We start from the raw sequence: 23,847 nt of genomic DNA, 5'->3' as shown, positions 1-23,847 counted from the left end.
GCGGGAGGTAGAACGACCCGGAAGTGCCATTCACTCTATTGTTATTTTCGGGATTTAGATAGGCATAATGCTGCTATTATAGGCATAATAGGCATAATGCTGCTATTATATACAGACAGATCCAACTTCCGACAAATCATTTTTATTGAGTAAAGAAGATATTACAAACTGCATCGTTTAATCTACTTTCATTAAACCCGGTGAAGACCATTTATTTTATCAATGTACACTGGCCAGAGCTGCTGCGGGTAATAGCGCCCTCTACAGGCTCTTCCCTCCACTGCGCGCGCATCATCCTCTCATGTTTACAAACGGGAAACCCATCTATATGGGGTAGTTTGAGAATAATGTTCTCACCTTGATAGACAGCAGTTCAGTGACCAGAGGATAATTGCGAACGCAGCGCAAGGAGGCGCGCCGGAGGCGCGCCGAAGGCGCGCCTCCGCGCAAGTGGAGCTTACTATGAAACCGTGCTCGGGTTGTGTCTCTCTCTGTGTCTCTGTGTCTCTGTGTGCACTGCCTGTGTGCAGCTCCTCTGAGATAAGTAAATGTCCAATTTAGACGTACCATACATCAAATGAAAGGTCTTTGAAAACTGAACACACCTGTCAAGGTTGCGTTTAAGCCCGCCCCTTCCCCCGGAAGCCACGCCCCGGAGAAGGCTCCTAAAAACTCCCCATTGAAACCCCATGTTAAATGAAAAGTGCCCGAATCGCTCCGAAACTTTTTCTACCCCCCCTAAGTGGGGGTCTACGAACAAATACTTAGGGCTCGGATTTTGGCTCCGCCCCCCGGAAGTGGGTGAAACAGGCACTTCAAACACTTTGTTGAATTGTTCAAAAACATTCAAAGTTTTTTTTTAGTCAATTTGTATTTTTCTAAGATGCTCCTTTTAACGCAGATTTTTATTGTATTTTTTTTTTAAATTTTATTGGTTACTTTTTTTTCATATTTTTTTTTCATATTTATTTTACTTTTTTTGCATTCGCTTCCCGCGTTCGCGCGTCTTACTTGTGTTCTCACCTTGATAGACAGCAGTTCAGTGACCAGAGGATAACGTTCTCACCTTGATAGACAGCAGTTCGGTGACCAGAGGCAGGAAGATGTATTCCTCGCTGTCCCAGACCTGCTTGTTGCTGACCTCCACGCGGCCTCGCAGCCTCCAGCGCTGTCTCCCATAGCGCATCAGCACCTAGTGGAGGGAATGTGAACAGCGTCTTATTCAGCTCCAGACCCAAAAGACAAGTTTCGTCTCTGTCGGGTGGAAACCTCTTATCTCCTAAAACAGGGGTCTTCAACGTTTTCAGGCCAAGGACCCCCTAGCTGAGAGAGAGATGAAGCAGGGACCCCCTTTATGTTGTATAAAATTGTGTTTCAGATTCAACTTTTTTTGTTTACTTCTGGTCTGTTCTTTTTTCCCTCTACACCAGGGGTAACCAACCAGTCGATTACGATCTACTAGTAGATCATCAAAGCCTTCTAAGTCGATCGCGGGGTGGGCCCGGTGACAGACGGGCAGCCATCGACAATACACAGAATTTGTGTAGTGTAGACTAGAGTAGTGCGTCCCAGAGTGTAGAAAAGAGAGTAACGACACGCTTTGATCTCGCCGCAAAGCGGGCTCCTATGGGCTATAGTTCCAAACATTGGAACTATCTCGTTGAGATAGACAGAGAACTTCCGCATTCCATTCTTACATTGGGAGTCGACGCTAGTGTCAGAACTCTCTTTATGGCTCTGGTGCGTCCAAGGCAGTGTTGCCAAGTCTGCTTATTATAAGCTACTTTGGGCTTGTTTTTCTGTTAAGTCGCTTGAATATATTGGGGGTCCTTGACATGAAAATATGTGTGAACCAGTGCTCTAAAACAACATTCGACAATAAAGTTTGACTGAACTGCCCTAGTCGCTTATTTTGGACTTCTTTTCATATACCTGGTTGCTTGTTTCTCTCACAAAATCTGGCAACGCTGGTCCAATGGAAGCCATGCGTTGTTGTTTTCCTGTACGTTCCGCGCACACATAATTCAACTTGCGGGTCGCGCTGAAGAAATAACGAGCGCAGTCTCGTGACATGCAAGCCTTTTCAGTGGTGGAGAACGCTGGATTTAAATCTTCAAACAGTGTTCTACAACGTTACAAAGTGCCATCGCAGCAGATCGCATTTGAGCACAAGCAGTGGTGGAAGAAGTACTCAGATATTTTACTTAAGTAAAAGTAGCAATACCACAATGTAGAAATACTTTTTAGGCCTGTGTTCAAAATGTTACTTGAGTAAAAGTACAAAAGTATTGGCATCAAAATATACTTAAAGTACCAAAAGTAAAAGTACAAATATGCTTGAAAATAGCAGATCTACAAGCTCACAACGTCGTGATGCGACATGTTGTAGATCAGCTATTTTCAGATAGTTATAAAATAGGGATAAAGTTGTTAATGTATGATTTATAATATAATGAATTTAAATTTATATCTGCAAAATAACTAGTAACTAAAGTTTTGAAATAATCGTAGTGGAGTGAAAATATTGAATATTGGATATACTCCAGTAAAGTAAAAATAACTCAAAAGTGTACAGTACTTGAGTAAATGTACTTAGTTAATTTACACCACTGAGCACAAGAGTGTTGACAGTGATGTATGAGAAATGAAGGCAAGAGTTACTAAAGGGCTGAGCCATATAGAAATGATGGACTGCCTTAATGGTCCTCTTCAGAGCGCAGATCTCTGCCAATCTCCGCCAGGCCGGGTTGTCTACCCAAGGCCCGCAAACTTTGGATCTCTGCCAGAGATAATAATTTTTCTGAAGTCGAGGGACGAGGAGTATGAGCAGATCATTGATGTCTGACGATGCTTGGTTATTGGACTTGGCTTTTCTTACGGACCTGACAGCAAAACTAAACAACCTTAACCGAGAATTGCAAGGGAAGGACAGAGGCATTGGTCAAATGATCAGTGCAGTCAACACATTCAAAAGAAAGCTCGATTGGTGGAGCTCTCAGATAAAACTTGCAAGGCTGACACACTTCCCAAATCTTGAGGTGTCACAAAACCTCACAGACAACTACTTTTCATCCCGAACAATTCTATGCCCAATTGAACAAACTGAAATCAGAATGTGGCCGTAGATTTGTTGAGGTACAAGGCATGAGTTAGCTTTTGTATCAAACCGTTTCCTCAGTATTGACATTGAACAGCTGTCAGTTAAAATGTAGGATGTGTTTGCATTAACTACAGGTGTTGAAATGGAGATTTTTGAACTACTAACTGACTACCAACTGGAGGGCAGAGGTAGAAACCTGGACTTTTGGTCACTTGTGAAGTATCCCCTGATTGTGTCTTGTGCACTTAAGGTGCATGCCTACTTGAAAATAATAAAATCCAAGTTTAGAACTCGTATGACTGACTCACATCTTAATGACTGCCTCAGACTGGCATTCACTAAGTATCAACCAGATTTCAAAAGGCTTGCAGATAATGTGCAGTCACAGAAGTCTCATTAAAGGTGGGCTGATCCTGAGAGTATTGTATCTGTCACCATATCTGTGCAAATATGTGGTCATGCATGCATTTTTTTGTCATTTGAACAGAATATCTGTAAATGTGAAAATTCTGAGAAATTGAGAACTGAGAAACTGAATATTGTGCATTGAAGAGAATAAATCTGTAAAAGCAATTTATTGCATGTCCTTTGTGTTATGTTTTATTTAAAAATAACTCAACAAAGAAGTTTATTTGTATTTTTGTCCTAATATTTATATTTCTAATACGTTTTTATTAATATTTAGGCATTGATTATATAACTATCATCTTTATTCTTATTTAAACTACTAGTCTTTGTGTGGATGTATGCACATGCATTGAGCCTGTCAGAAATTGCAATCGTGACAAGTGTTTTTTTAAACATATTTTAGAGGTAGATCATGGCTTACAATTGGAAATAAAATGTGCTCTTGGGCTTGAAAAGGTTGGTTACCACTGCTCTACACCAATACCTCTTTGCCAAAAATAGCCGATCTACCGTAGATCTGCTATTTTTGGCTAAAGTTCTCCTAAGAAAAGGGATGCTAGGGTGGTTAAGGTAAAAAAAAAATCATATCACACAAAGATTTGGCAGCCCCCCTGTAGTAACTCTGAGGACCCCCTAGGGGTCCCGGACCCCTGTCCTAAAATGTTCAAATAAAAAAATAGCAAAAGTCTAAAAGCTTGAAACGCAGCAATTGTGGATCTGCTACTTTTGTGTACTGTTACTGTTACTTACTACGATCAAGTAGGGCGTTCATTTACGAATAAAACACCAAAAGTTAGAATTTGGAGATAAGAGGTTTCTGCCCGACAACAACGATTTATTCTCTCTCCGGGGCCCAAGCTTACAAAAATACATTATGACATTATAACTTAAAACCCTATTTCATAAAAAGTGAAAATAGCAGCTTGTAGATTTATTTTCATTATTTCCAAATTATTATTTTTTAGAATGGATTTCTAAAATTGTTAAGATTGTTTGAAATAGTTTTTATGTCTCAACAATATTAATGTATAAGTGAAAATCAAAAATAAAGAATTGTAGGAAACCCCAGAAAAAATTGGTCTGTGACATAAGAATGGGCCCCAAACCATTGTTTGGGAAACACTGTATGACTCATCCAAGTCCTGTGTGAACAGACGGAGCGTGGACTGAAACGTGTGTGCGCCTGGTGTGTGTGTGTGTGTGTGTGTGTGTGTGTGTGTGTGTGTGTGTGTGTGTGTGTGTGTGTGTGTGTGTGTGTGTGTGTGTGTGTGTGTGTGTGTGTGTGTTTCTTACCTCATACTGGTCCCCAGCACACAACCGTGCAAAGCCAGCAAGACCTGAAACACAGACGGTCACCAACATAAGAACAGTGGATGATCTGATAGGAGGGATAGCAGAGAGTTGTGTTTGGAGCAGATTCAAGATTTGTATCATTTGCTACGTCTTGTGTCTCTCAGGACAGATTCTGCCAACACCAGAATCTGACAGCACCACAGCCTTAACCCACTCAACCCGGGAACGCATCTCTGTCATTTTAGATGTATTTGGCTATTCAAAAATAGCAGATCTACAAGCTCATAGCGCGGCCGCGCTATGAGCTTGTAGATCTGCTATTTTTGAAAAAAATCTTGAAATTTGTGTAAATATTTTTTTTTTTGTAACATTTGCAACTCAAATCTTTGCTTCTGGCGGTCCCTGGAACTAAGTTATACAAATGTTCGCTTTAAAAAATATATATTCCAAGATTTGCACTAATTTTCACGATTTTTCAAAAATAGCAGATCTACAAGCTCATAGAGCGGCACTTGGTGCCATGCTATGAGCTTGTATATCTGCTATTTTTGAATAGCCAAATACATCTTAAAATGACACAAATGACGCTTTCCCGGTCTTAAAGGGTTAAACACGTAGTGTTACTGTTAGTAGGAATAAACACAGAAGCGGAGGGGAGGAGAAGCGAAGGGGAGGAGCCAAACCGAGTTGCTGTTTCTACACAAAAAAAGGAGATGGTGACCCCCAGAGGCAAAAAATTTGCCTATTATTATCTATATCTTTTATCTCTGCTTCTGGTCAGACTGAAATACATACATACAGGCATTTTACTTTTGGGAAATGTAGACTGTCTGATATGTTTGATAATATATGTTTGATAATATCACCGTTAAAAAATGTTAACCACATTAACCCTGGAGCTATTTTAACAACAGATGGTTATTTTTTACTTATTTTACAAAGAGTAATACAGAATAACAGCAGCATAAAAACCGTGTACATTGGTCATACATAATTAGTCATACATTAGTCACAGTGCTTGCGGGTGCTGTGTGCGTGGTTCCTATTTCTAAATGTGAACCATATGTGTGCGTATGTGTGCACTGTGCAGTATGTACTGTAGACATATCTATTTGTATATATATCTATGTGTATGTACATTTACTTTGTGTGCATTGGTTTCTTTTTGTTTTTCGTTTTTCGTTGTTTTCGGGGGTGGTGGGAGGGGGGTTCAAATGACTCACCCTTCATCTTAATATGAAACTCTCCCATCTGGCTCTCTATTTCAGTCTCCAGTGAACACATGTGCTGAGAGAGAGAGAGAGAGAGAGAGAGAGAGAGAGAGAGAGACGTTAATACGAATAACAAATGTCTCGGTATAACATCACAAAACACATGTTTTCTTCATATTACTAACACATCCCCCAGATTGATTCTTTCTCTGTCCAAAACTGTTACATTTCAGGATTCCAATTCAAAAGTAGCAGAAGTAGCAGATCTACAAGCTCAAAACATGTCGCTTTGCGCCGTGTTTCGAGCTTGTAGATCTGCTACTTCTGATGCTTTTGTGTACGACGCTGTAGTATGATATGAAGTAGGGGGGTGTTAATTTACGAGAAAAAAAACACAACAAGTTTTAATATGGAGATAAGAGGTTTCTGCCCGACAACAACAATTATATCATGCCCGTCAAGCAGAAACCTTGTATCTCCATATTTCAAATTTGTATGTTGTTGGTTTTTATTTTGTAAATTAATAGTAATATACCCTACTTGGTCATACAAGAGTGTCCTGCAAAAGTAAAACATTGCCGATCTACAAGCTCACAACGTATCGCATGGCGACATGTTGTGACTGCTGAGCTGGCTGCTTTCGCCATTTTAGAAAAATGTTGGAAAGTGGAAAAAGCAGCACTTTGTAACTTTCCTCTTCCACCCCGGATTTGAACCCGGTTTCCTGCGCCAGTGCTGACATTTTTACCATTGAGCTAATAGAGCCTGCCTGCTTGCTCAGGGGATGAATTGAATCTTGACCATCAGGTCAAAATCTGTGTCAGATCCTGTGTCTAGGTGAGACATGACCTTTAACACGATCTAAAGCGGGGGTGATGCAACTTTGATGATGGGGAGGGCCACTATATTTCCACACTCACTCCAGAGGGCCACATTATACTGTCTCTCTGAATATTCTACTGCGTTTTGAGCTTCTTTTTTATTGGAATCCTGAAAAGTTTTTTTTTTAATTTAATTTGCAAATGCATTTAGTTATACTTATGTTAACTTTATGAACTGCAATACAAATACATTGGACATAAAAAGACAATAGAATTGTAATACTACTAGTCATTAATCTACTAATATAGACTGAAGTAATTAAAGCGGGTCATGTTTGCATGTTTGGAATTGTAACAGCTGAAATCAATAATATATCAGTATTCCGATATTAACCTGCGGGCCGCATTAAGTGAAGGTGGGGGCCGCATGTGGCCCCCGGGCCGCCAGTTGCCCATGTATGCTCTAAAGTCTCAATAGAAGGGCAGGGAGACTAAATACAACCACCCCAATTGTATAAGTTATATTGTATTAATACACATACTGATTGGACAAAATTACATTCTATTCAAACAAAAAGTTTGTCTGTGGATTTTTATAAATATTGAACCAAAGAAAAGTATTAACAAGGATCCATTGGAAACACAGGTTCATTTTGATCCATTTCCTGAAAAGTTAACAGTTTTTACAGTGATAATAATGTACCTCGGTATATTCCCTATAGCCCTTGTTGGCTTCGCTCAAGCTCTCGCGTGCCTCCCTGCTCCCGGTGGCCGTGTTAAACGCCGCCACCATCTTACTGGCTCCGTCACGGAGTCGCCGCTGTATGCAGTACGCGTCGTACAGCTCCTCCACCTGCGTGCAGCACATGGTACAACGTTTTATACAACCTGTGATGTCATGGGGGGCTACAAAGCAGTGGTTCTCAAACGTTTTCCATGTCAAGGACCCCCCAAAATGATATGTATTTGGTTGCGGACCCCCCCTCCCCCCATCTTAGAGATATTTTGTGCCAGGGACCAAAGATTTGAGTTAAAAATCTTTGGTTTGCAAAAATGTTCAAGATTTTGCAAAAATAGCAGATCAACAAGCTCATAGCGCGGCACGAAGTGACGCACTGTGAGCTTGTAGATCTGTTATTTTTGAATAGCCAAAGTATAAAATATGGTTAAAATGATTGTGACTTTGAGAACCAATGCTATAAAGCACACCACTTTAGAATTTCTGTAACTTATATAGACACTTTGCAACTTTTATGATCATTATGATTAACGAGGACCCTATATACATATACACACACCTTGCTGAGGTGGAACTCCAGGCGACGCATGAACCTCTCTATGGCTTTCACTTGCTGAAAGAAAAGAAAGACCACAAAGACATTCCATAAATAAGCTTTCATAGGCTTGGTGCCGCAGGCACCTGATCTTCAGAACTGACTGTCCACACTTGTTATTCACACGTGTTCAGATAAGATTTGTGTATTCAGACATGGTCAAGCTATCTGCATTGGTTGTTGTGGTAGCGATGTAACGACTGCTCACACTGGCAGCTACAAAGATACAGGCTACCATTCTTTTTCAATGGAAGCCAGCGACATGAAGATACAAAGATACATCCAGCGTTTGTTACAAAAGCTACAACAGATACAAATAAGTTGAGCTTGTTTCAACTTCAGCTACAACGCTACAAATATGCTGTGTATCTTTTGTATCTACCAGTGTGAACTAGGCCTATCCCCGACAAAGGATTTCTATAGTCGAATCTGATTGGACAAATGTTGCCTATAGTCGACTAATGCAACACCCAAAAAAATAAATAATATACATATATATATATATATATATATATTCTTTTTTTTTTTTTTTGCATGATTTAACTGAATCTCTCAGTCGATGTTATGCAATAGAGGAATAAATGGTAAATGGTGCATTTATCCAAAGCGCTTTACATAGATTGTGCATTACATTCACCCATTCACACACACATTTATACACCGATGGCGGAGGAAACCATGCAAGGCACCAACCTGCTCATCGGGTAGGTTAGTGTCGAAGCGAAAAATATAATTTTTTTTCCCCATAATTCGACTAAGAGATTGGCAGTCGAATCAGACTCCCCTCGACTGATTAGTCGACTATTCGAATAATCGGGGTCAGGCCTAGTGTGAACACAGCAATAGGCATGAGTAATGCTTAATTTATACTCTATCGTACAACGCGTCGCTCGCCAAAAATAGCAGATAATCTCACAGCACATCGCGACGCGTTCTGAACTTCGGTGTCCGAGTGTCCAGACCGAGACGCATCTTTATGAACCAGATTTGAATCGCATTTCAAACCACTTAGGAATGTGGTTCACTTCTGAATCCCAAATATCATGTGGGGGGGGGGTTTTGTGTGTGTGCTTTTCTTTTCTGTTCAGACTTGATAAAAACCAACAGGATGGATTCCAATCTGGGTTATGTCAGAAATGGGATCGGGGCTGTCAGTGTGAACATGATCATATACATGACACTCCATTTGCTTTGCGGTGCACAAAAAGGTAAGAGTGTAGGAGACTCACCTTATCCAGCTCGTACAAAGACCCCTACGGAAGACACACAACATGAAATAAAAGTGTTAACATCACAAAGCATCCTGAAAGAGGCTGAATGCAGTGAAACTGATACTGGTGTGACTGGTCTGACGGTCATCTAGCCAACACAGGAATGCTGTTTCCGAGTCTCACTTCAAAACACCCTGGACCAACGCTCCACACCTCCGACCTAGACTCTTCTCCCTCCTCTAAAACACCCTGGACCAACGCTCCACACCTCCTAGACTCTTCTCCCTCCTCTAAAACACCCTGGACCAACGCTCCACACATCCTAGACTATTCTCCCTCCTCTAAAACACCCTGGACCAACGCTCCACACCTCCTAGACTCTTCTCCCTCCTCTAAAACACCCTGGACCAACGCTCCACACCTCCTAGACTCTTCTCCCTACCGGCTCCCAAACGGTGGAATAAACTCCCCATTGCAGTCAAGGACTGCAGACTCACTCTCCATTTTCCACCGCAGTCTTTAGACTAGAGATGTACCCCGAAACCATTTGTTCCTTCCCTATACCCACTACTTGCGTCGATACTGAGTACCTATCCAATACCGGTATGTAATAAAAAGGGACCCTCAGAGTTCCTTGAAGGGATTACAAATGGACCCTTACAGGTCTGCAACTCTGAGAGTGTACAAATGGAACCAAATGGACCCTTACAAGAGTAGTTCACACAAAAAAAATGACTTATTATCTATAAATTAGGCTACACACCCCATGAAGCCTTGAATTCATGGAGATTCTTTTGTTTTTGTCGTATAATTACTAAGGCAATAATTTGATGACCGACAGAGTCAAAGAGTCTCCTACTGAATCTCCTATTGACCGATGACCTGGTCATCAAATTTGTGGCTCAGGAACGCGACAAAATCAAAAAATTCTCCATGAATTCAAGGCTTCATGGGGTGTGTAATTGATATTTTTGAAATTAATTTGGGGTGAACTACTCCTTAACTGTCATTATTTAATGTCAAGCTTTTTCCCCCACACCACACTTTTGATGCTTTTGACGCTGTTATGATCAAATAGGGCATTAATTTACGAAACAAAAGTTAAAATATGGAGCCCGACAGCAACGGAGCCCGACAGCAACGAAACAGGAGTGAAGTGTACGGCGCTGAGCTCTTACCAGACGTCCATTCCTCTTGTTTTCTCTGATCTGCTGGCCCAGACTCTCCAGCTCCATCTGGTGGACCTGCAGGTGTGACCTGAACAACAAGCCAACAACACATCCACATGGTTTCACTTGCAGCCTCACAAAAGAGCCATTTCCCCTCCATTGTGTACCGTTCAGTCTGCGCCGTGGCCAACAAAGCATCTCAAATGTGTCTATTCACTGTTAGAGAGCCAGACCCATACTTTAGCCACTTTAAACCTGGCGTCTCTGTGTTGGGGCCATGTCATTACCGCTGAATTCTTTTCAAAAAGGATTTCACATCTACAAGCTCACCAGCACGTTGTGAGCTTGTAGATCAGCTATTTTTGAAAGAAAATTTGTACCCGAGGCCGATTCTACAAATGCCTTCTGAATCAATAGTTCTCACACTTTCAAGATTTTTTAAAAAATGTTAAAAAATAGCAGATGTTTTTAAAAATACATTATAGCAGGTGTAAAAGCTCGCAGCACAGCACTTAGTGACGCGCTGTGAGCTTGTATATCTGCTATTTTTTAATAGCCGATGCTAAAATCTAAAATGACTACTGCTTTCCCAGTAAGAGGATAAGAGGATTATTAGATTTTTCTATTTTATTTATGAGACACTTTTGAAAAATGTTGGAATTGTTCTTAATTGATGAAAGGTTGTGACTTTTTTTGTTTAAACTTTTTTAAATCTTTAGAAAAAAATAAATAAAAATTAAATGTAGGAAACAGAAGAAACCCCCACTGGAAACAGTGGTCTAGGGCTCTCGAAAAACTGGAATTGGCACCCGTCGGGCTCTAGAGATAGACCCTTTACTGATCCCCGCGGGGTCACATTCAGTTTATCAAGGCATTACAGCAGTTATGAGACACAGAGGACAGACAGATACTCACTGCAGGCCTCTCCTCAGGGCAGAGTAGACCTCATCCAGGCGCTCAGGCTGGGGCGTTTTGGAGGACGGAGGGCTTTTAGTGGAACCTGTGAACATCCTGCTTCCTGAAGAAGGCACTTCCTTCCTGTCTGAATGAATGAGAGAGAGAGAGAGAGACGTTTTAACCCATTAAGACCGAGAAAAAGTGGTGGAAAAAGTACTCACATGTTTTACTTAAGTAAAAGTATCAATACACCAATGTAGAATTACTTGGTTACAAGGAAAAGTCCGGAATTAAAAATTTACTTGAGTAAAAGTACTAAAGTATTGGTATCAAAATGTACTTAAAAGTACCAAAAGTAAAAGCACTCGTTATGCAGAATGTCCCATTCATTTGACGAGTTCAAAATGTATACAAATCTTTTGAAAATAGCAGATCTACAAGCTCACAATGCGTCGCATTGTGAGCTTGTAGATCGGCTATTTTCAAATGGCCGAAATGTATATAGGGCTGAAGTGGTTAATGTATGTTTTGTGATAATAATCAAAATCTGCAAAGTAACTAGTAATTAAAGTTTTCAAATAATTGTAGTGGAGTAAAAGTACAATATTTGCTGAGATGTAGTGGAGTAGAAGTAAAAGTACTGAAAATTGGAAACACTCCAGTAAAGTAACTTTACACCACTGGTGTCATTTTTTTTTTTCTTTGGCTATTCAAAAATAGCTTCTGGGGATTCTACAAATTATCTTCTAAATCCTAACAGTTAAACATTTTTTTTAAATGATGTCGCTATAATCAGTGGTTCTCAAACTTTTTCATGTCAAGGACCAACCAAAATTATATGTATTTGGCCGCGGACCCCCAGAAGCAAAGATTTTAGTTAAAAATGTTTTGCTTTAAAAATATATAAATATTCAAAGATTTGCACACATTTTCACGATTTTTCAAAAATAGCAGATCTATCTTATATATCTGCTATTTTTGAAAAGCCCAAAGAAATCTAAAATGACAGGAGATGCGTGCCGTGCCCGGACTGAATGGCTTAACCACAAGAATCCTAGCGTCTGTCCACATTTTGGGCATCATGTCACAATAGGCAAACATTCTGCAAAAATAGCCACACCACTACAAGCTCACAGTCACAGCGACACGCTGTGAGCTTGTAGAGCGGCTATTTTCAGCAGAGATTTGGTGTAGAAGGGGGTACAAAAAAAAGAGGGGAAAAAGGAAGGCAGGGGACCAAGTATAAACCTGTGTGGGTCGGGACCCCCGGTCAATTAAGTATATAGGTTAAGTGGTTCATGTTTTGACCTACTATTGCAATGCAGTTGCAATGTTACATACAGTGTTAATTTTGTTGAATAAGACTAAAAGACTAAGGTTTTGATATTTAGTCTACTAAGACTAGACTAAGACTAAATAATAGCAGAAGACTAAAATGGGACTAAAATTTAATGGTGTGTTATTCAAAAGACTAAATCAAAATTTCCAGTCAGAATTAACACTAGTTACATAGCTCTGTTTGTGTTTACACATTTCCTTATTGTAGTAGGCCTATATCTTAGAAACAGTTTTCTGAAAAACCTATGTTTCTATATCAGTGGTGCTCAAACTTTTTCATCTCAAGGACCCCCAAAATGATGTGTATTTGGCCGCTGACCCCCATCTAAAATATGTTGTTCCAGGGACCCCCCAGAAGCGAAGATTTGAGTTAAAAATGTTCGCTTAATTTATTTTTTTAATCTATTAATTTGCACAATTTTTCAAAAATAGCAGATCTACAAGCTCGTAGCGGGGCACTCGTCTGTGCCGCGCTATGAGCTTGTATATCTGCTATTTTTGAATAGCCAAAGTGTAAAATAATGCTTTTTAGCTCAAATGAAAAAGTGACACAGATGCTTCTTCAGCTCTTAATTGTACATACATTTCTTTCATATTTTGTTTGGATTTAATTCACACTTGCTTTGGCAAAGCAAACGTTATGTTTAGCGTGCCGATAAAGCCCCTTTGAATTGATTTGTGTATTGGAGAGGGAGAGAGAGAGAGAGAGAGAGAGAGAGAGAGAGAGAGAGAGAGAGAGAGAGAGAGAGAGAGAGAGAGAGAGAGAGAGAGAGAGAGAGAGAGAGAGAGAGTTGGTTTGAAAGGAGTGGGGGGATGGGATAAGCTATGCCAGAGATGATAACACCTTCACGTAGGAGAGTTTTTTTAGGCACACTTCAAAAGGACAGTAAGCTAGGGAGGAGGAGGTTGAGGCAGAGAGACATAAACAACAGGAAAAACACAGAGAGTGAGAGAGTGAGAGAGTGAGAGTGTGAGAGAGAGAACCACCCACCTGTTGAATGGAGAAAGACCGCTCACTGTTGTTGCATGTTTGGAGGGCTGAGTATCGCTCTGCGGCTCCAACCGGCCTGCAAAATGACAGAGAGAGAGAAAGAAGGCCGTTGAGCGATGATGTCAGCCTGGGCCCACCATATCACGTCACCTCTCACATCGTATATATATACGTATATATACCATTGGTTCTCAAAGTGGGGTCCGGGGACCCCCAGGGGTCCTTCGGGGTGTTTCCAGGGGGTCCCAGGCAAAATGTGTTAATGTAGCGTCACAATGCTTTTAAGCATTTTAACCTTTTATACTTGGGCTATTCAAAAATAGCAGATATACAAGCTCATAGCACGGCACAGAGTGCCGCGCTATGAGCTTGTAGATCTGCGCAAACCTTTGAAAATAATATTTTTTAAAGCGAATATTTGTAACTCCAATCTTTGCTTCTGGTGGGGGTCCCTGGAACTAAATATTTTGACATGGGGGTCCGCGGCCAAATACATCATTTTGGGGGGTCCTTGACATGAAAAAGTTTGAGTACCTCACCAAACCTCGCCAAACCGTCACTACGGGATGAGCAGAAAGGAAACTTCCAATAATAACTCAAAATCAATAGAGAGAGAGAAAATGGTGGGGTGAAACAGAAGGGAAAAGCTGGCTCATGTTTGTCTCCACATGGTTTAGCTGAGTGTCAACCACGCTGACCACCGGTGGCGTCTACACAGGGACGGGTGGGGAGGAGGGAGCACATTCTGCTTTCGCTTCCTCTCCTCCCTTCTTCTTCCTTCCCCTATTTCTCCAGCAACCCCTCCCTCCCTTGCTCGCTCCTCCACATCCAAATCCAGAGCACAGGAAGTCTCATGGCCGACTCTACACAGGAAACTCTACACACACACAGAGAGAGAGAGAGAGAGAGCTTGGCCCGAGAATACAAAAACCAAACGCTCTGTGTGTGTGTGTGTGCAGTGGTGTAAAGTAACTAAGTACATGTACTCAAGTACTGTACTTAAGTACAATTTTGAGGTACTTTTACTTTAGTGGAGTATTTCCAATTGTCTATACTTTGACTTCTACTCCACTACATCTCAGGGGTAAATATTGTACTTTTACTCCACTACAATTATTTGAAATGTTTTGTTACTAGTTACTTAAATGCAGATATAAATTATTACATTTTAAAACATACATTAACCACTTTAGCCCTATTTTATACCTATGCTATTTGAAAATAGCCGATCTACAAGCTCAAAACGCGTCGCGTCGCATCGCGACGCATTGTGAGCTTGTAGATCTGCTATTTTCAAACATTTTAGTACTTTTACTTTTGGTACTTTAAGTATATTTTAATACCAATACTTTTGTACTTTTTCTCAAGTAAATTTTGAATTCCGGACTTTTACTTGTAACAGAGTAATTCTACATTGCAGTATTGATAAGGAAAACATTTGAGTACTTTTTCCACCACTGTGTGCGTGTGAGCGTGCGTGTGCGCGTGTGTGTGTGTGTGCGTGTGTGTGTGTGTGTGCGTATGTGTGTAAAATCCCTGCTCCCTCGTCTGCTAAACCATTCCATATACAGTCTGATACGCAGCTGAAGTGCTCTGGAGAAGAGGAAGCGCTATCACCGCCTGTGCAGTGTGTGTCCACTCAACTTCAAAAGCGTGACATTTATTTCCAAGAGACAGAGGAGTAAATGCAAGGATTTACACTTGGTTGTGCGCAGTTGATTTCGTCGAATAAAACTATGACGAGAAATGTTCGTCGACTACCTTTCTTCACTGATGAAAACTAAATAAAAACTGGAAAAAAACTGAGCTATTATGACTAAAACTAAGACTAAATATATTGACAATTTCGTCAACAAAGAAAATGTTAGTGAGGGACGAGTGGTGAAGAGATCCAGTAGAACTAAAAGACAAGTCATTTTATGTTTGGTTGCGCTCGGGCGTTGCGCTCTGAAAATAGCAGATCTACAAGCTCACAACGCCTCGCAGCGCGACGCGTTGTGAGCTTGTAGATCTGCTATTTTCAGCATGCAACCAAGTGTAAAATCAGCCATTATGACGCCATCGAGGCACCGCCAAAATACATTTTAGTCGACTAAATCAACTGTAGATTTAGTCGACTATAATCTTATGATATTTAATCGACTAAAACTAGACAACTAAAAAATTTCAGATGACTAAAATATGACTAAGACTAAATGGAATTTTAATCAAAAGACTATGACTAAAACTAAATTTGCTGTCAAAATCAACACTGGTTTTGCGCCAGTGTTGCGCAAAAGGAAATAGCAGATCGACAAGCTCACGGTTGTTGTGGGCTTGTCGATCGGGCCATTCGGGTCAGTCAGCGCTGGGCTCAACTCGGTATGAATCAGGCGCAAGTGTTGCAGCTTTCTTCAGGAGCCAAGGGTCATGACTGAGTTAAGCTAGTGACAAGCAGGATTAGCTACTCAAGGCTAAATCGGTCAAGCAAGAGCCAAGCCCACATCTTAATGCACAGCATCCATTGACTGGAGTGGAAAACCTACTGCGAGGAGTACAACTATAGTGGCATCTTCGCTCCCAAACTCTGTATAAGCCTCGCCGAAACAAGACAGAAATATTATGAAGTCTGTCCGTGTAGCTTGGCTGTGTATGTGGTAGTGGTTAGGAGAAAACATGTGCTTTGTATGTGAATGACAGACACGGAATACACACACACACACAGACCCAGAGGTGTAAAGTAACTAAGTACATGCACTCAAGTACTGTATTTAAGTACGATTTTTAGATATTTTTTTATTTACTGGAGTATTTCACATTTTCAGTACTTTTACTTCTACTCCACTACAGGCAAATATTGTACTTTTACTCCACTACATTTATTTGAAAACTTTAGTTACTAGTTACTTAGCAGATACAAATTATTATATTATAAAACATACATTAACCACTTTAGCCTTACTTTATACCTGGGCTATTTGAAAACAGCAGATCTACAAGCTCACGCGTTGTAAGCTTGCAGATCTGCTATTTTCAAACATTTTAGTACTTTTACTTTTGGTACTTGAAGTATATTTTGATGGCACTTTTGTACTTTTACTCAAGTAACAATTTGAACACAGGCCTTTTACTTGTAATTTGTAGTATTTTTATATTGTGGTATTGCTAGTTTTACTTAAAGGGATACTCCACTTTCAAATAAAATAAACATTTAAAAAATATTAAAAATAAATGAAAAAAGTAATGGAAAAATCACGGCCCCCTCACGCATTAGAGTGTCCTACTAATGTGTGAGGGGGCCGTGATTTTGCCATAACTTCTTTCATTTTTTTTAAATATTTATTTTTAATGTTTATTTTATTTGAAAGTGAAGTATCCCTTTAAGTAAAATATCTGAGTACTTTTTCCACTACTGATGGGCGAACATCCAATGAAAAAAAGATTTGGTGCGGTTGACCCTGGTCAACTGAGGTATAGGGTTTATATAGTGGCTGCTAACATGATAAAGATGAGAATGTGTTTCCTTTCCTGCTGTCATTGGTGATCCTGCTGCCCCATCAGGCAGCACGCGATCACGGAGGTCATACTGTAACAAACGGGTGGGTTTCGCCCGTACTCAAGGGGTCCGGGTTGTATTTGCTAATCTCAGCCACATGCTGAGAGGATTATCTGGGAGTTGGATGGAGTTAAGAGTGCAGTGAGTGAGGTAGTGAGGTGCCATACTAGAAAGCCTTTCCAGATCAACGTTCCTCGAGGTTGTATACTCCAAAACATGGAGCAAATAATGTGTTCCGTGTAAAGCTATTACATTATGACCTTCTCCTTGACCCCGCGCCCTCATTCTAGGCAGTGGTGGAAAAAGTGCTCAAATGTTTTACTTAAGTAAAAGTATCAAGAATACTGCAATGTCGAAGTACTCTGTTACGTAAGTAAAAGTCCGGAATTCAACATTTACTTGAGTAAAAGTACGAAAGTATTGGTATCAAAATGAACTTAAGGTACCAACAGTAAAAGTGTTAAAATATTTGAAAATAGCAGATCTACAAGCATTGCGGTGCGACGCGTTGTGAGCTTGTAGATCGGCTATTTTCAAATAGCCTATGTATAAAATAAGGCTAAAGTGGTTAATGTATGTTTTACAATGTAATCATTCATATCTGCAAAGTAACTAGTAACTGAAGTTTTCAAATAATTGTAGTGGAGTAAAAGTACAATATTTGCCTCTGAGATGTAGTGGAGTAGAAGTAAAAGTATAGACAATTGGAAATACTCCAGTAAAGTAAAAGCACCTCAAAATTGAGTAAATGTACTTAGTAGTTACTTTACACCACTGCATTCTGGGGCATGGCAAATGATCAGCAAAAAGTAAGACCTGAGGAAAGACCTGTTAGGTTGAAACGCGTCTGTTCAGTTGTTCTGTCCGTGTAGAGGTAAATAAAACTATGTGAAAAGGACATTTATGTGTGTGTGTGTGTGTGTGTGTGTGTGTGTGTGTGTGTGTGTGTGTGTGTGTGTGTGTGTGTGTGTGTGTGTGTGTGTGTGTGTGTGTGTGTGTGTTCTGCTTTGCAGTGCTTTCTCTCAGCTAAAGTAGAAGATCTATAAGCTCACAATGCGTCACACGTTGTGAGCTTGTAGATCGGCAATTCATTTTTTTATGGTCAACGAAGTATGTAGGAGTTTAAAAGTGGTGGTTAAAAGACCCAACTATGAACATACACACAACATGGACACTGATGCCTGCCCATGAACACACACACACACACACACACACACACACACAGTATATTCTGTACAAGGCTACTTAATCAATAATCACTCTGTGTGTCAATGTCACGCTTAGTTAAACAAATAAAAAAGCCATGAATGTTTGAGAGGGTGATGCGTTCATCCGTCTCTCATCATCAATGACCACGGACAGATTAGCATGAGGGATCATTAGCTATATTAATCCACTCTGTAGGCACGGGGACAAAGAGCAGATTGTTACCATTACCTCACAAGACTGGGTTTGTAAAAGACCCACACACTCAGCAGGCCAGCGCGTGAGCACACACACACACACACACACACACACACACACACACACACACACACACACACACACACACACACACACACACACACACACACACACACACACACACACACACACACACACACAGAGGGGGATGTTAATAATAACAATTAATGAACAAATGGCATCTTTTGGGGGTGCCATATTCGGCTGGTTCTCAAAGTGAGATGCAGGGACCCCCATGTTTGGGTCCTTGAGGGGAGTACAGGGGCAAAACAATTAAAACAACCTAGCAAAAAATGTAAAACACTTAAGCCCTGTTTTATTTTCCATTTTTTTCCCAAATAACCCATCTGCTATTTTAGAAAAATATTGACACATGTTTATAAATGTTCTCTTATGAGGGTCCCTGAGGGACCCCCATAAGAGAACATTTATCAACATTTAACAACATTTTGTGGCAAAGGAAATTCTGATTTAGGCTTAGTCCTTTGAATAACACACCAGTTATTTTTGTCATCTGAAATGGTTTAGTCTTAGTCTTAGTCAACAAAATTACCACTGATGGCACAATTATCTTTTCAAATGGGGGGTCTGCGGCCAAATACACATCCATTTGGGGGTCCTTGACACGACAATGTTTGAGAAGCACTGATGTTGTTATGAGCACATTTAGGGATGTGTAGCTACTTGTTGAATGGAGGTGTCAACTGGTGTGGAAAATAACACACACACACACACACACACACACACACACACACACACACACACACACACACACACACACACACACACACACGCACACAACCACTTGGATTACAGATTATTGGATTATCCTCCCAGAGCAACAGATAGTGAAACCCTGACGGATCCAACGACAGGGACAGACTTTAAGGCGTTATTATTCGGTAGTAAAACTTATGAATAGTTATTACCATCACGACCCCCATATCCTCCTCCTCCATACCGCACCCACTCCCCCGTACAGAACAGATCATCACCATCAGGCCACAAAGTCAATTTCCTTCCCAAAAAATCAGGGATTCCCTTTCTTTAACAAAAGGCCCTCAAATAAACAAACAACGAACTAAACAACGAAACCAAGGCCATCGACGGGGAAAGAGCAGACAATCTCAGGTTTTTTTTAGGGCGATCGAACTTCATTTTCCTCCAAACGCATCACTTTAAAACAATAATAGGAGACAAGTTGACGCCCGGACAGCCTCCTTATTATCCTTGTAAAAGAATACAGATAAAAATGCCTTAAATGTAGATGAACGTCACTGAGTCCTTACCTGTGCCTTAGGATCATGAGAAGTGTTCTGATGTGACGATCAACGCCGTTAATTCCATGACGATCATCGATGCTCCGTAACAGTTAGTATAATGTAGAGGTTTGTGTTTCTGGGCGCTGGCTGTCCTTCTCTCTAGTCTCTACTGTGAGAACAGCAGTCTGAGAGAGAGAGAGCGTCAAGGTAACCCTCAGCCGACACACATCCGGTGAGTCCTTTCAAAGTAAAAGGTCCGGTTCAACCTGTTAGCCGCAAGCAACTCTTTGATCCTATTTTTAATATCTGGAAATCTAGAGTTGCAATACCAACCCTTGACAGCCCATATATCCAAACAGAGAAGTCCTATCTGATGAAAGTCTGAGGAAAATGTTTTGTGCAAATTGTGCCAGGGACCCCCAGAAGAAAAGATTTATGTTTAAAGAAAAATCTAAATTGTTCAAAAGGTTCCATACATTTGATATTTTAAAAAAAATCTTCAAATTCAAAATCTTGAATAGCCAACGTATAAATGGATAAATTCCTTGAAATTATTGTGATGCTGTATTTAACAAATTCTGCTGGGGACCCCCTGGAACTCCCTCACAGGGCCGTGCTTAGGGATAAGGAGGCCCTAGGCAAACCCCACTATGAGGCCCCTGGGTCGGGACCCATATGTGGGTCGCGAACCAATTTTTAAGGGTCGCGAGTAAATACCCCTTTATTTTTTGTTCCCTTTATTTTGTTTTTAATTATTGCAAAAAATGAAAAAAAATTTTTTGTTGTTTTACGTGTTTAAAACTAACTCAAATTAAAAAATTAAAACAACCTAGCAAAAAATGTAAAACACTTAAACCCTGTTTTATTTTCCATTTTTTCCCCAAATAACCCATCTGCTATTTTAGAAAAATATTGACACATGTTTATAAATGTTCTCTTATGGGGGGCCACTGGCTCCTCAGGCGGGCTCACTAAGGGCCCCTACACACTGCCCGACATTTGAAATGGTCGGCGAGTGAACAGATCGTTAAGCATTTCATATTGCACGAGTTTCTCTCTTGAAATCGGGCTAAATATATCGTTGTGATTCTCGCACGATTGATTGGTCGGCGACAGGGGTTCACTGATTACAAGATATTTCACCACGATGTGATCCCGACCCAATACATACATTTGTTTTTATTCCAAACGTCTCACGAAAACGTGAAATGGCTCCCGTGATATATGCGCGAGACCGAGACAGGACGCTAATGATTGACATTAAATAATTCTCAATTTCTATGTATTTCTCTCTTTCTCCTTCTCTGAAACAAACGTTTCAAAAGTCAACCAGGGTGCAATTCAGATCAGAAGCAGTGTTGCCGTGTTTCTTAATGTTGTTGTTTTTTTCTTTGAAAATAGCTGCGACGTGTTGTGAGCTTGTAGATCGGATATTTTATTTGTATATAGGTTTAAAGTGCTCATGCAGCCTATATTCGCTTTTGTTGGGCTTGTTTTCAGACATGGTTGCTTATTTCTCTCGCAAAACCTGGCAATACTGTTCAGAGATACATACGTGCGTCACACACACACACACACGCACACACACACACACACACACACACACACACACACACACACACACACAGCTCTCTCTCTGTCTGCAAGCCCTATTCCTCTCTAATATTAAAGATGGGGTGCCATGATATTTTTCAACCCTAAAACCTGATCATAAGGTATTATTATTATGTAAGGATTTTTTTCAACGAAAAAAAAGTGTACAGAAATGGTTAAAATTATGTTTTTATGTGGACACGCCTCCAGTTCATTAAGTATACCTGGTTCTCACCTTAGCACCTCCTCCACCACCTTAGCACCACCCACCTGTCCTAGTCCCTCCTCCTCATGCCCACACCTGTTGTGTTATGATAATGAGGGGGAGGGTATGGCTTTGTGATGTCACTAAAGCGCTGTTTCTCTATTGGCACGTTTGACCCTCAAGGTTTCAGCCTCCAGGAAGAAACTCCAAATAGTCAGAGAAGACATAAAACACCATAAAAACACCACCGGGGGGCTTTATGAAGTTCTATCAACCTCATAGACACATGAAAAACAGAAAAAGTGCCAAAACATGGCACCAGCTCTTTAAACAGCCCCATCGTCGAGCAGTCCAGTCTCTACAAGACTGGACTGTCTGGACGGTAATACTGCGGTTCTATGCGGGAGGACTAGCCACGGTGCGTGGCTGTAATGTGCTCTGGCTGTAGCGTGCACTAGATCCGGGGCGATAGCCCCAAATATCCAACAAGTTTGAATTCTAAAAGTTGTCGGGAACACCTCGCCGACCGTACTTTATTGGGGTGTTTCTTCTCGGAGTACCTTACACACTGCGCGATCAACACCTCGCCGAGGAACGCCCGATCTTGACTCATATCGTGGTTTTGTCGGCGAACACCAAAAAAGCTCCCCGACAGACAAATCGGGTCAAATATCGTACAGTGCGTAGGGGGTCTTAACCACTCAGCTATGGCCACCTCAGAATTAGGTTCAGAGAGGGAGGCCACTTAATTATATTTAGAAATATAAAGTTTCAAACTTTCAAAAGTTTATACCAAGCTAACCTATAATAATAATGAATTGCATTTTTATGGCGCTTTTCTAAGTACTCAAACATACTATACTATACAAACTTAAGGTATACCTCTACAGACGGTCTGTCTGTCTGTCTGTCTGTCTGTCTGTCTGTCTGTCTGATAATTCCATTCCAATCTAATCTCACTACTTCATTAGAAGTTAAATTCATAGTGAATTGTTATGAAATTAGATAATATCACATATTATTGCCATCTCACACTCTTTCTCTCCAATGGAGGCATGGTGGCATTCAATTTGAAGTGAAACCTACATTACCATGTCAAAACCAACACGTGGCTGTCTGAAGTTTCTGTTGGCTAATGTGTGGCTATTGTTCTCAGGTTTCAGCTACAGATCACCTGAGAGCCCAAACATTTTCACATTGTAATTAGCTACATGCTAAAAGCAGAAGTTAACATTTATTTGTACATTCATTGTTTTGTTTCACTTTGGCAATGTAGCCTATACATGTTTTCTCATACCAATAAAGCTCCTTTGAATTTAATTGGAGAGAGAGATAGAGAGAGAGATAGGGGGAAGTGTCTTAACTTAACTTTCTCATGCAATGTAGATTGTGCTGCATTCAAATGTAAATGTGGCGCTCTAGCATGGTGTGACGAATGGTGCTTCTTTGTGCAGGGGGCCTATGGAAGAAGTCTACTTTGGACTGAGGGGGGCCTAGTGAAGCGGTCTTGTCGTAGCATTTTCAAAATTTGAGGAGCTCTCATGAGGCCCCCTGACTGTTTCGGGCCCCATGTTGGATTTTTTAAGGGCCTCGGATGGAATGGAAAGCTGTTTATTTATATAGTTTTTTAAATAATAATTTGAGGAGATATCATGGGGCCCCTTGACTGTTTGGGGCCCCATATTGGATTTTTTAAGGGCCTCGAATGGATTGGAAAGCTGTTTATTTCTATTTATATTTATATATATATATATATATATATATATAAAAAAAAAAAAAAAATCTCATGGTGCCCCCTGCCTGTGTGGGGCCCCAGGCGGCCGCCAAACCTTGCCTACAGCAAAGCACGGCGCCGCTCCCTCAAGGACCCCTGGGGGTCCCCGGACCCCTCCCCCCACTGCTCTCGAATTCTTGACAGTTCTTTAGTAAGAAAAAATACATATATATATATATAAATCCAATGACAGAAAACAACAACCCAAAAACAAAACCCAATTAATTTAAATGAAAATAAT

At 40.6% G+C, this 23,847-nt stretch overlaps 1 protein-coding gene across 2 annotated transcripts in view; it reads right to left on the bottom strand.

Moving 5' to 3' along the window:
* Positions 1-20,207, bottom strand: part of LOC308083311 (uncharacterized protein) — a 32,976-nt gene extending 12,769 nt beyond the window's left edge. Inside the window, exons 1-10 of one of the 2 annotated variants that reach the window (XM_080425589.1) lie at positions 20,062-20,207; positions 13,774-13,849; positions 11,463-11,589; positions 10,557-10,635; positions 9,397-9,420; positions 8,132-8,185; positions 7,537-7,686; positions 6,025-6,088; positions 4,802-4,845; positions 1,067-1,192 (exon numbers count right to left, since the gene is read on the bottom strand). In XM_080425589.1, coding sequence (XP_080281715.1) covers positions 1,067-1,192; positions 4,802-4,845; positions 6,025-6,088; positions 7,537-7,686; positions 8,132-8,185; positions 9,397-9,420; positions 10,557-10,635; positions 11,463-11,557 — 636 coding nt within the window. In that variant the 5' untranslated portion in view covers positions 11,558-11,589; positions 13,774-13,849; positions 20,062-20,207. The remainder of the gene's footprint in view (positions 1-1,066; positions 1,193-4,801; positions 4,846-6,024; positions 6,089-7,536; positions 7,687-8,131; positions 8,186-9,396; positions 9,421-10,556; positions 10,636-11,462; positions 11,590-13,773; positions 13,850-20,061) is intronic. The other variant, XM_080425590.1, reaches the window with a different exon arrangement.
* Between the last annotated feature and the right edge of the window lie 3,640 nt (positions 20,208-23,847).

This window comes from Gymnoscopelus braueri, assembly GCF_963280865.1.
Source record: "Gymnoscopelus braueri genome assembly, chromosome: 1".
In the NCBI taxonomy this organism is placed as follows: Eukaryota; Metazoa; Chordata; class Actinopteri; order Myctophiformes; family Myctophidae; genus Gymnoscopelus; species Gymnoscopelus braueri.
The sequence above is the reverse complement of the archived record's forward strand: the minus strand, read 5'-3'. Positions and strand labels throughout refer to the sequence as shown.